Source organism: Egretta garzetta, unplaced genomic scaffold (genome assembly GCF_000687185.1).
Source record: "Egretta garzetta isolate BGI_Z169 unplaced genomic scaffold, ASM68718v1 scaffold397, whole genome shotgun sequence".
Lineage (NCBI taxonomy): Eukaryota > Metazoa > Chordata > Aves > Pelecaniformes > Ardeidae > Egretta > Egretta garzetta.
The window spans coordinates 9845233-9858121 of NW_009260493.1; the positions used below are offsets into that span (position 1 = coordinate 9845233).

General features: G+C 37.8%; 1 protein-coding gene across 1 annotated transcript in view; it reads right to left on the reverse strand.

The window, feature by feature from the left end:
- L3MBTL3 (L3MBTL histone methyl-lysine binding protein 3) overlaps nt 1-12889 on the reverse strand; it is a 72988-nt gene that overhangs the window by 4613 nt on the left and 55486 nt on the right. Inside the window, exons 16-18 of the mRNA XM_009644371.2 lie at nt 9243-9389; nt 7670-7834; nt 4129-4220 (exon numbers count right to left, since the gene is read on the reverse strand). Coding sequence (XP_009642666.2) covers nt 4129-4220; nt 7670-7834; nt 9243-9389 — 404 coding nt within the window. The remainder of the gene's footprint in view (nt 1-4128; nt 4221-7669; nt 7835-9242; nt 9390-12889) is intronic.

Here is a 12889-nt window from a genome sequence, read left to right on the forward strand (position 1 = left end):
GTGAAGAGGCATGCCTCGAATGATGTCAAACTGCGCAAGACATCTACATTCATTTAGATCCACTGCAAATGCAAAAGCAACATGCCTGCTATGAACTCAGTCCTGAATGCTTCCCAATTGCCAAGTAAAATTGTGGAAAACCTCTGGAATTCATTTCTGAAAGTAATGGCCAAGAACGAACTTATGCCTAACATTCCTTACTAATATGGCTTCATGCAATCTACTCACAAATCCCTGTGCTACTTTTGTTTGGATCGCTCACTTCTATTACAGCTCCATTCCATTTCCATTTTTTGGAAGCTGCTATTATTCACAGTTCTCCCTATCCTTGCTGTTCTAGTTTTCATACATTTGTGTCCAACAACCAGGGCACAAATTCCTATTATAGATTTTTGCCAGCACAGTGAGACTGGTCTAGAATATATAATGTGGCCAATATAGGGTGTGATTTCATGTTGTTCGGCTCCTCTAGCTTAAATTCTTGTTACTTTCAAGACTTATCCTCATTTTATATCAATGTCAATTATTCAGAAGTTGGCTCTTAACCCATTTAGTCAGTATTGTCAGCCCACTGATTAATTTTTTTAAATAGACTCATTTTTTTCCTAGCATTATACTCTTACTCTTGGAATTAAGTTCCCTAAATGTCTGTTTACACCCCACTGTTATTCTTCCAAGTGTTCCTTCAAGTTTCTACTACTACTAAAAATCTCAGCGAGAAAGGAAGGAGTCTTGTAAGGCAGCGGGCACGCTGAATATAAAGCCTATTTTACCGAGTGGTATCTTTCTCATTGTTCCCTTGAATCCCCTCGCATCCTTATCCCCTGATTTTTTTCTTTCTAAAAAAGGTCTCTTAAGAGTTGAAAATACAAGTATTTAGCTATTTTTTTTGTTTTCCATTTACAAAACATGTAATACTTTGATACTGTAACATAAATAGCAGATGACAATACAGTGTGAAGAAAATTCCAAGCAAATTGCACTCCATTTTTGCACTTTTAAACATATGTATACATAAAAGTATGTAAGTACACGCATAGTGAATAGCAGCAATGACAGCTAAGGTTACCTATTTATCCCATATGCCTCTATTTTCAATAGTTTACAGCTGTGTCAAATCCTAACAGTTCCAGATGAAAAATCTACGCTGGGCATCTGTCCATGCTCTGGTTTTTTGGAAAACTTCAAGCAAACACAGGTCAGCTGGTTATGAATGAGGTTAGCAGAAAATAAGTTCACTAAGGTGACAGTGAATAATGCTAAACCTTGTACTCCATCTATTCACATTCAAGAGCTCTATTTACTGACACGGGAAGGAATGCAGTGCCTAATGCCTTTGAGATGTGGGCAAAAATGCCTCTGCTTCTCAGCCTCTGTTGCATCTGCCTCACAGGCAAGATGAACAGCACAAAAGGAGCACATCCAGCTAGATGGAGAAAAAGAAATAAAAGTCCCCAACCCTGCAGCAGGTATAACCACATCCCTGACAAACGGAAGTTTAGGTTTAGTGTGGGTAACTTCTTGCAAAAGACAGCGCAAAGCACAGTATTTTGGCTACAATCTATGCGTGCAATACCAGACGTAAAAGTTCTCCCTACTCTCACGCTCTGGCACGCCTCGCCTTGCAAGCCCTGCTTCCCATAGACAGGCAATCTGTGTTTGTAGGCCAGAAAAAGCATGTGATGTACTCCAATTTACGTTTCAATTTGGACATTTAGGAGAACAGTAACTTGAGGTGCACCACGGGTTAGCCAGTTCCGTCAGAGCCACAGAGAGCTCCTGAACAACATAAGTGAATAAACAAAATCTGCTTGCCATTTCCACGTGTGACAGCAGAGCCAGATGCAGTAAACCTACACTTCTAAACCTGACCACTGTTTTTTGTAGCTGACATTTTGCTTCAGCATCAGCCCACCTGCCCACATTCTTCTTCATACCTAATGCCACCATGTTATCCTTCTCCTTGAATGATATTTTCCTTAATTCATCTCTATGTTCTTAGCAAGTTACCTTCCAACAGAATATAACCTAACGTTTCAAAGAAGCTAAATGGCAAACACTTTCTGGCGTTAATGAGAGACCATTAACACTGTTCATTCCCTCCTGCATGTTCTAGCTCCTGGCATGTATCAGGTTTTTAAGCACAGGATTTGTGTCCCTAAGAAAAGCTAGTATGAAGGGGCCATGATTTCAGCGGAGTTCTTTAGCTCCAAATAATCTTTCTCCAGAAAAGGGAAGATAGCAGTACACATTTTATAAATCATCAGCAGAGAACTGGTCAAGTGAATATGGCAAAAATAGGTTGAAAAATGAGTGACATGCAGAAAAAATAGGGCCAGCAGTCACAGTTTAAGTCTGCACAACTGCAATTATTTTAGCTTGAGCTTTCCATGGCTATGATAGCAAGAGCTAATTGATCCATTTTCATCCTAAAGATTAAGTATTATGGCACAAAATTCTGTGTATAAAAAGGAGGTAAAAAGGATAACTTTGTTAAGCAATAACGTAAGACAGTGTTCTAGTTTTATAAATCTAATTATGTAAGACCCTACACAGAAATGTATCCTACTAAGCAGAGCCTGTTGGTGAAACTTTATCCAAGTAGTTACTTCTGCCAAACTCAAAATGCTTCACAAAACCAGGCCAGTTTTCTTACAATAAAAAAAAAAATTGCAGACAATTTAAAATGCTCTGAACTATTTGATTTTAAATTTTTTGTACTGTCTTATATAATGCAAAGTCCAAACCAGCAAAGCAGTATGGTTCCATTCTGCTGAAACAAAATACTTCAAATGACCAAAACCTGCTTCAGAGATATTCTTCTTTTAATGCTTCATTTTCTCCAGAATCCTGAACTAGATCATGTTTCAAAACACCGTAACAACTTGGACTTTTTACACCTTTTGCATAGCTCTTGTAATAGATGGTATCACTCAGAGTGCTCAGAGTGCCTCACAGCTCTATCTGAAAAGCGCTGGCAGACAAATGATGTTTTAAGATAAAAGACATGTATCAGAGGTTAATAATTAAAAATAAAACCTTAATTTCATCTTTACGCAATGCTCTGCTAGTCTCAAAAGAATTTCTTGGGTTTTGCAAGGATGAGCTCACTTAAAAGGCAAGAAATATAGCCCCTAAAGAACTGGATCAGTGAACAGCCAAGAGTTTTGACACAGCAGTATGCACAACCACACAGAATCACCGAACCAAAGAAAAGTCCGTGTTGGAAGGGACCTTTGGAGACTGTATGATGCAACCTTCTGTTAACTTAGTCTAATGCCCTGTTATCCAGGGCCCTGTCAAGCTAAGCCCTCAACATTTCCAGCAAGAAAGATCCCACCTCTTTTCTGGGCAGCCTATTGCAATTGTTCTCATGGTGAGAAGTTTCTTCCTTATATTCAGACAGAATCTCCCCTGAAGCAACTTGTGTCCATGCCCTTTTTGCCCCCACCACTGTGCATCCTTGAGAAGAGGGTACCTCCATCTTCTCTGTAACTACCTTTTAGTTACCGCAGGGCTGTGACTAGATTCCTCCAAGTCTTTCCTTCCCAAATTCCTTCAACCTTTCTTCGACCACCTAATCATCTTGGTGGTCCTCAACTAGACTGTCTCCAGTAAAAATTTTATCCATCCCTCTGTAACACTCAGGGAAAAAAAAGGCACATTCTGCATATGGGCTGCTGGAAAGTATCAAGCTGCACAACAGACTGAGGTTGGGTTGAGTAAGTCACCTTAACTTTGCATTATGCCTATAATGAGTAAATGCTTTAACTTTCTTTCAATACACTTTTGAAGTAATAAGCGAACGTTATACCGTTACAACTCAGGCTGGTTTAATTACCTATTTTTAAAAGTCAGTGGAAAAATATTCTTGAAATGAAACTTTTTATACCAGTATTCATTTTGCACTCATCTTTACAACTGTGATAAAGTTCTCCGCAAAGCCTTTGATGATTACAAGATAAAGAAACACAGTGTGAAAAGTGTTGCTGTCAAGAAATTTTTGGACACCAATAGTGAATGTGGGAAATAAGTTGCAATGAAGTTTCACGGAGAATTTCAAGGCATATCACACTTCTTTAGTTCTGCAGATTTTAATACGAAACAAATGGCATACTGCCAATTTACCTTTAATTTCATTTGAAATGAGCAGCTTATTTTCTGTCTCTTCTTCTTCACACTCTTTGTTCTTTACAGAGTCCTTTGTTTGTAGTACTCCACTGAGGAAAATAAGATGTTTGGTTTTTATTAAGACATCATAAAAATCACTAAGCATGATGACATCTCTTGCTAACATTATTAACACACCAGAATTCCCACACAAAAGATGTTGTATCATCATAAAATAAAGAAGAAAAAGAAGAGAGGATCTAATTTCTGACTTACACAGATGGCATGACGACTGACATGAATTTTGCAGTGAAGGCTGCCTAGTGTAAACTAAGGTTACGTAAATCACATCAACACACCTGACTTTGTAACTGAAAACAGAAAATACACAAATGAAGGTAGTGGATGTGTCCATGGCAGAAGATGGGAAGAGGAAAGAACACATATATAGCTGCATCTCCTACAAAGCATTACTGGTTATCCAGGACATTTTCAGGAACTGTCTGAAACAACACCCACTCCTTTTCCTCTGCCCAACCTTCATCTCCACCCTACCCCAACTCCTGTACTATACTGACACACTGTCGTGCAGCTGCTAATGATCCCACTGAAAATATATGTATTCTTGCGTGACTGTTTTTGCATTACTTCTTATCCAGCTAAAAGAGGTGCTCTTTGCTGGCTGCCTGTAGCTGCTTCCTTAGTTTTGCCAACCCCAATGTTTGCGAAGAGGGAACGCCTTCCCTCTACTGACAAAAATGGGGCAAGAGAGGTAAGACAACTTCTCAAAGTGGGGGTGAGTGTATTTGCATCTTAAAATCAGCCCCTGGGAAACTCTGCAAACTCTGCTTTCAGAAAGTATTTCCAGACTGGTTTCTTAGAGAAATGAAACTTATGAACTTGCTGACATTACGTGTGTATTTATTTCCTTCTGCTTTTAAGAACCTGAGAACACTTTGGCCAGCTCTTACTAAGCCATCATAGATGCAGAGCTCTCAGAGATACTAAGTACACAATGAACATTTTCTAAAAATAGGAACCAGACAGAATGATCTTCAAGTCAAGAGTACGAGAAAGCCCTCTACACAAACTCATGGTTTACTATCTACCAGAGAAGTAGTCAACAAGAACCCCTTTACAAATGTCCCAAACACAGATAAAAACCCAAACTAGAGTTAACGCCTTGTTAGACATCAAGATTAGCTAATCTCAAAACATAAATCCGCAGAAGAAAGAGACCTGTTTAATAGTATAAATGTAAACAACGGAATTAAATACAATTTATGTATTAAATACTATTTATACTACTAAATACAAGTAAACATTTGGGAATAAATCATCCAGGAGCTGTTAAGTTCACAGACATTAACAGAAATATATTTAACATGCTATTAATGGTGCAAAGTGAACACAAATCGGAAAATCGAGCCTTTGTAGTATGGTAGGACCCAAATAATAACGGTATGACAAGCAATGCCAGTGGAACGCATACAGCACGCATGGCTTCTTGTGCCACAAGGAATTTTCCACACTACCTTTCTCAGAAATATCACCTGCATTTATTTACTTAAAAATTAGTTTCCTAACCTACACAAACACAGAAAACTTCTAAAGTAAGATGCTACAAAGTAGTGCAATTGATTCCAAAGCCAAAGTAAATGATTACTGTAATTCAACATAAGGAAGAGAGATCACTAAAACCTGTGAGGAAATAAGTATCTTCCTATTTCCTTGAGGACAATTTTCATATCAGCGTACATCCAGAAATTTTACCTCACTAGTTAAATTACAAGACAGTATCATGAATTGAAGGTTTTGAGGAAGGGGTTGGAAGATAAATTGAATTTTCTTTTAAATGGCAGTACCTTTTGATTCCCAAGTCTGAGTGTTCACCTTCCTCCACTGTAAATAGTTCCAGAGTGAAATTCCTACTAGAGTGACATTCTTTTGCTACTCTGAAGATAGTACAAAGATACTTTCAAATTAAAATTCAATATGCTGTAGGCATGTAATTGTTATCTTGATTTTTAATCTCAGGAACATTCCAGAGGGACAGACTGCAGTTTTTACGCACGTATTTTTGCAAACTAAAATTTTCTTGTTGTAATTAGTATAATTGTTTGCATGCACAGATCTGTCTTACTAAGAAAGAAAAGGAGTACGTGGAACTGGAGATTAGCTGGGTACTGCTTAATTTAACAAAATCAATCTCATGGTTGGCTTTGTACACGGTTGGTTCCTCAATCAAGGACTTCTATGAAACAAAGATTACCTGGAATATGAAGGTATACACAACTGTAGTGAAGTCAAACATCATTAAATCCACACTACGAGCTCAGCAGTTGAAGAGCACGCAAGTATACGTATCTATGTGTTCAATTATGCATGTGTACTTTGAATACACATCTAAAAAGATCCACCGGGTATTGCAATAACCAGATACTCAATATTTTATAACTCTAGCAGTTCATATATACCTAATGTTGCGAACGCTATTTTTCATGCCTTTTTCAAAAGAAGTTTATTCAGCTAAAAGTCCTCTCTGACTATGCTGGATACATAAAGGATGTGCAAAGCTAGATGATAAAATGCAGAAGTCATCAGTGTATTCATGCAGTTCAAATACAAACTGCAAAGCCTCTGAGTAGTTCAAAGTTGGCACAAGGCTCTTATTCTCTTAATGAAAATGACTCAATACAGTGAACAGATAACACACGTATTGGTTCTTTCAGGTCTTCATAAAGATAACACCCTCTAAAAACATGAAATAAAAGTTTGTTCTTCAATTAATTTTAAGAGATAGTCTGTAAAGTCAAAGTTTATTTCTAAAAAAAGATGAATTTACTACAACTACAGTTAAGGTGATGAATGACTATTATTTAACACAGGTTACTTCAAAACTACACATGAAACTGTCTTCTGTCTTTTTGCTGTTTTAATTCACTTGAGTATGATTAGTGAATGCTATTTATTTGTGGTATGGAAATCGTATCATTCTATTTCTGTATGAAAATAGCCAATACAATAATGCCCTGATACTTTAACTATTTAAAAATGTAGGGAACCCTATTGCCTTACAGATCCCCACAAAAACACTGGACTGTATCTTTTTAGTTTCAGTGACAGCCTTTTTATACAATAAATATTATTTTCCAGTGCAAGCTTGGAAACTATTTCATGTCAATTTTTGTCAAAAAGATACTCCAAATCCTGAGAGCTAAGGAATTCCTTTTAATTTTTAAATATATGTACATATCTGTACATACACAATAACATATTTGTACACAGAGGTAGGGAAGAAGGATCTCAGCTTCCAATAATTTCTCTGTCTTGCAGTATTTTTCTCTCTTCTCTGACACGGATTTCTGATTCCTTAAATATATTGTGACGCTCTCTTCCCCCCTGTTTCTAATATAAAGACAGCTGAAGAACTTCCACCTCCTTTCCCACTGCTTCCAAGAGTTCCATGGACAAATCACTGTACTGCATTGCCCAGTAAGCTGCATTTTAAACTGACTGACTCCAAACAACCCGTGCTTTGAAAGGAACTGATAGTTACCCCGGTGCCTTCTTTTCTTTCACATCACATAACAGGGGCTTCTTGCAAGGAGATTTACTTTCTGCATCTTCCTGCTTAGTTGTTTCTGGTGCAGTTTTCCCAGATGATCGGTTGTGAGCTGAAGATTTCAAACCTACATGACCAGGACTGGGGCATTTTCTGTCACTGTTTAAAACAAATTAAAAAAAAATGTTCATAACTGAAAGCAGCAGAGTTGTTGTTCAACTTATTTTCTCTCTGGATAAAGAGTCATTAGTGCAATTGAAGATATACAGGGTTTCTGTTTGTTTTAAGAAATACACAGAAGTTTTTTACTTGCCGCCAACAAAATTGTATAAGTGGGATTTTCAGAATTCACAATACAGAACTCTCTTCCACTTGAAATCAAAGGTAAAACATTTTAGGCAATTCAACAGGAACAGAATTTGCCTAATGTTATTCTTGATAATAAGCTGCCCACTTCAAGTATTTGTAACACAAGAAAACTTTTAAGTATCATTTTCCTCCTATCCCTTCTGTCCCTTCCATGATATATCGCTGTGCAGCCAGGACCCTTTAAAAACGTTGTGCAGGCTCTTAATTGGGACAATGAAAAAAGTAGCACCTGACACAGTCCCTGCCACGGAGGACACTGCTCAAACTGCCACTGGCTTCACTGGGACAGTACCCAGGCTAGCTGCCAGAGGGTAATTAAGCCATTTCAGATTTCTACAACCCTACATTTGTAAGAACAATCGAACCAGGCAGCACTCTTTGACAGCTGAGTATTTTGGTTTTTAAAGCATGAAGCTGAAACTTCCTCCAAGAATGTAATTTAAAATACCGCCTATTGAAAATACGTGGTCATTACAGTGGGAAACTGGAAATCTTCACTACAAACATTCACATATTCACATTTACATTAACGTAGCCCTTGAAAAGAATGGAAAGCCTCCCTTCTTCTCCTTTCCTTCTTAAACTCTCTATGTATCCCCACAGCCCAAATAAGCACAGGAGTTGGCATCCACAATTTCTGATAGAAAATCATCATCTGAAAACCATCATCTGGATATCACATCCCTTTGTTTTTTCCCAGTGCTCCTGCTAGAAGCTTCAGCTACAGACTACAGCATCGTTCTTGCAAAACTCACTCCCAGTAATTTGATTCTCCACTCCCACAATAACAACAGAATTTATAGTGGCTCTTCTTCAAAGAGCAACATTAATTTACAGTCATGTCAATAAGGCCACCCCAGCAAACAACCACAAATAAAGCATTTTCTTAAGTGAAACCAACTGGCAAACAATCCATTTCAAATCCCAGATAACCACTCAGGAGTCTAGGGAGTTACACTGAGGATGAAACCGGACTCTTGTTAAATCACATGCAGTAAAATCAGTATCAGTCTTTGACAGCTTGGTGACCTTTGCAATAAGCACTGATGAATCCATTTCCTCCCTGTAAATGGAAACATAGTTAAAATAGGCAGGCCTTTCTGAAACCATTCAGGCATTACACAACTACAGATTAGGTTGCAGAACACTGAAATAAAGTACTGCTGTTAGTCATGGACACCACTTCAATCGTAATTACTTGATTACAGGAGAGGTGGATCTTTCACTTGCTTCCATTCTTCTGTTTCTGGGGACAGGACTGGCTGCAGGCATCTCCCCGCTCAACCGGTCAGGTAAGAGGCTTTCTTTGTTCAAGTTCATCTCTGAATATGGGCAGCTGACTGCACTGGAAGGTGAAGAAGAGAAACGCTTCCTTATTCTCAGATACTTTACTGACTTCACTCAGTTCAAATGAAATGACAGCAGGGACCAGTTTTCTAGAAACAGATGCAACCAATTAATACGAAGAAGATTAGAAAAAAATGCAGTAAGTAGTCATACTTTAAAGTGTTAATAAACCCACCGATTGAAAACCTCAAGCTGAATATTTTTCGCGTTTCCTTTTGACAGTGATGCATGTAACACAAATTGTATTAATTTATATTACAGTATACATTCTGGAAAATTGCTTTCTGAATGTTTATCCTGCTCTCTCATGGCTTTAATGGTATTTTATACATAAAACACAGGGTGCCTTTCACTATACCCACCTCTCTCCAAATAAAGTCATATTCCCATGGTTATTTTTTTTGTGAAGGAGGGTATTCCTGTTATATAATGTCCATACAGAAGCTGCACTGCAAGGACACAGGATGAGGAATGGCGCACATTCTCTTACGGCAGCGAATGCCCCATCTTTGCAAATGCCATTTTGTGATATTCCGTTAAAAGACTCTGGTATTTCCACAGCCCTTCCTATCATTCAACACTCCTTATTTCAATGCACTCCAGCTAAGGAAAGAGAGAATTTGACACTCTGCATTGATACAATGACTTGCAAATACTACTCTAACAAATGGGAAAGTCGTACCTCCCGAAGTCAGAAAACCTGTGTTTGCACAAGAGGTGGGAAGGGAACAGCAATACAAAGCAGATGCAGCTGAACTAGGATTTTGTCTTTAGAAGAACGCTCTGTAGCGTTCAACTGATTAGTCAGGCTACATAGTCACACTTCAAAGATAAGACCCTAAACTCTGAAAGGTATATATATGCCACAGCAGTGAATAACAACATGGTCAAGTTTTCAAATCCCTATTTAAGATATAGGAGAGGCTGTACTAATCCTGATGCTCTTATTTGTTATATAGCTCATGTGCTATGACACTAACTATACCTTGAAATTATGCTTTCCAATTCACCTCTTTTATTGCATGGACCCCTATAATGGTAAAAAAAACAGGTCCTGTGATTTTCCTTTTTTTCTTTTCAAGAATACAACTACCTGCCTTTCCATAAAACATTGCAATGTTTGGGTTTTTTTTCACTGATTGTTACATGCATGATTTTCAAACAGAACTGTAATATAAACAAGTCTACCTTGCCAGCCATATGCCTTGCCACCTCCAAATTACAATAAATAGAAAAAGCTTTCATTATCATGTTTGTTTTACAAAGCACAGCATAAAAAAAAAGACCTTTTATTCAAAATATGCTGTACATCCTTCTTTTCCTTTACCAATGAAGCTTTGGTTTCAGAGCGAGTATGAATCAACTGCTATCATGAGGTTGGACCTATATTGGTGATCTGCTTTTGGTCTTACCAACATAAACAAAAAGTTGGTGGAAATTTACATTTCTCTCAACACTAGCATAAAGGAAGAAAATTCCTTAAGGCTGCACAGCCCCAGTCAGCCAGTCCTTGCTGGGGTTATCGAGACAGGAGCCCAATGGCATGCCTGATTTTTTCACTTGGTTCCTTTGAAAACAAGACAATCTTTTGTGGTTTTTTTTAATCCTTGTATAGCTGTGCTGAACTTGAATTATGGAGGAAAAAACATGCCTGTAGAATACCATTTCTGCATTTCTAATCAAGATGAGATTCCTATTTAAGGCCACTCCAAGCAGATGTTGTTCCACAACAGCCTGTACAGTGTTTTGAAGGGACGTACAGCCATATCCCCAGGTGACCTAACAAAGCACAGAACAGTCATCTTTGCCTTCTTCTGAGGAACTGGCTGGTAGTCCCAGCACCTCCTCCGAGATACAGGCCCTGAAGTTTTTTGCCATGAGAAGCTTCATACCAGGAGTTTACACAGCCGAATAAGATACAGGCAAATGGGTGGCTGGACTCTTAAAAGCACTACACTTGAAATAAGGTACTTTTTTGTTAATGGAATTGCTTTAAAGGCATGGAACAGAACATACAAATGCAAAGTTAACTTAGAGCATTTACCTTTTATTTCTAATTTCTCTTAAGCAGAATTTGGCATTTTATTTTAGTTTTATTTGTATACCTCTACTTTACATTTATTTTTCAACCTACTGGTTTTGTCTGTCTCTTAAAAGAACAAAAAATTATTACCTGAATTATGGGGAAGAAAACAGGAATGCTAGGAAAGAGGGGAAGTTGTTTTATATTCTCAATTCTTTATACTGCTGCCTCTATCACAATGATGTCTTTTTTCCCTTTCAAATGAACTACTAGATGAAAGATACAGGCTTCTAAGCAGAATAAGGTTTTAAGGAGCCAATGATAGTGGGATTTAAGTTCTTGCTGTGACAAACTCATACCACTGTGATGAAATACAGTTATCAGAATCTCAGGAATATATTGGTTAATCTCAGTTCTGCCATTGCTATAAGGCAAAGCATGTAATCGTCTTTTGGCTTCCTACACTCACAGGGGTGTTCTAAGGCTTAGTGTTTTTAAGCCTCAGTGTTTTAGAGGGTTGTCTCAAGGCAACACTAAACACTACCAATGTGACACAACTTCAGTTGTGCATTATTAAACAAGCCTTACCCCACAATGAAATCTGACAATACAATTTCATCTCCAGCAGGTCTTCCTGTTTATCAATACCACCATGTTTTAAATTAAAAACCAAGAGAAAGCCTCACAATTAATTCCTTTATTAGAAGTTGCCTGTTTTCCTTTAGTAATTTCTAGAAAAACAAACTGAATGACAATTTTAGCCAACAGTAGTTATAATATTAATGATGCTTTAGAACACTAGATTCAGGTGAGTTTTTCTTTGTAATTAATCATTTGAGTTGATGTATCATTTTTTAAAAACTCCTTGATAGTCCTTTCATGTTACTACTACTTGGGGCAACAAAAAGAACCTTCATGGTTTCCGTTGTTAGCTTTGTTTCCACAAAACACAGCATGAATGAACCTGTGTATGAGTTACATGGCTTCAGATCAATCAGTAAATCCTCCTGAATCTCAATGCCTCCAGCCTTCAGTTCAGTTTAACTTGTCTACTAGAAAGAATAAAAAATTAATCTTGTTATTCCTACATAATAGAAGTATTTGATTTATACAGGACTGTAAGTTTTAGAGACAGCTCATCACAAGGGCTCAGCAGTCACGATGTTGAGGTTATTTAATACTAAATTAGAATTTTTAACTTTTCTGTCAACTTAAATCTGGATTTTTGCTCCAGCTTGCAGTTTGCTTTAGCGCACTATTTTGAAAACAGCAGAAGTTCAGAAGGCAGTTTCCAAAACGATCAGATGTGCTTGACTTGGGGGTACCAAGGTCTGCCAGAGGCATAAGGACAATGGCAAGAAGCTGAAGCAGCAGTAGGCACTCGATTTGAAGCCTCTGTTGTACACCTGACAGGGCTGTACACCCTCCAGCACTGCTTCACAGATTTGAAACCAGTCCAAACACGAAGATACTCA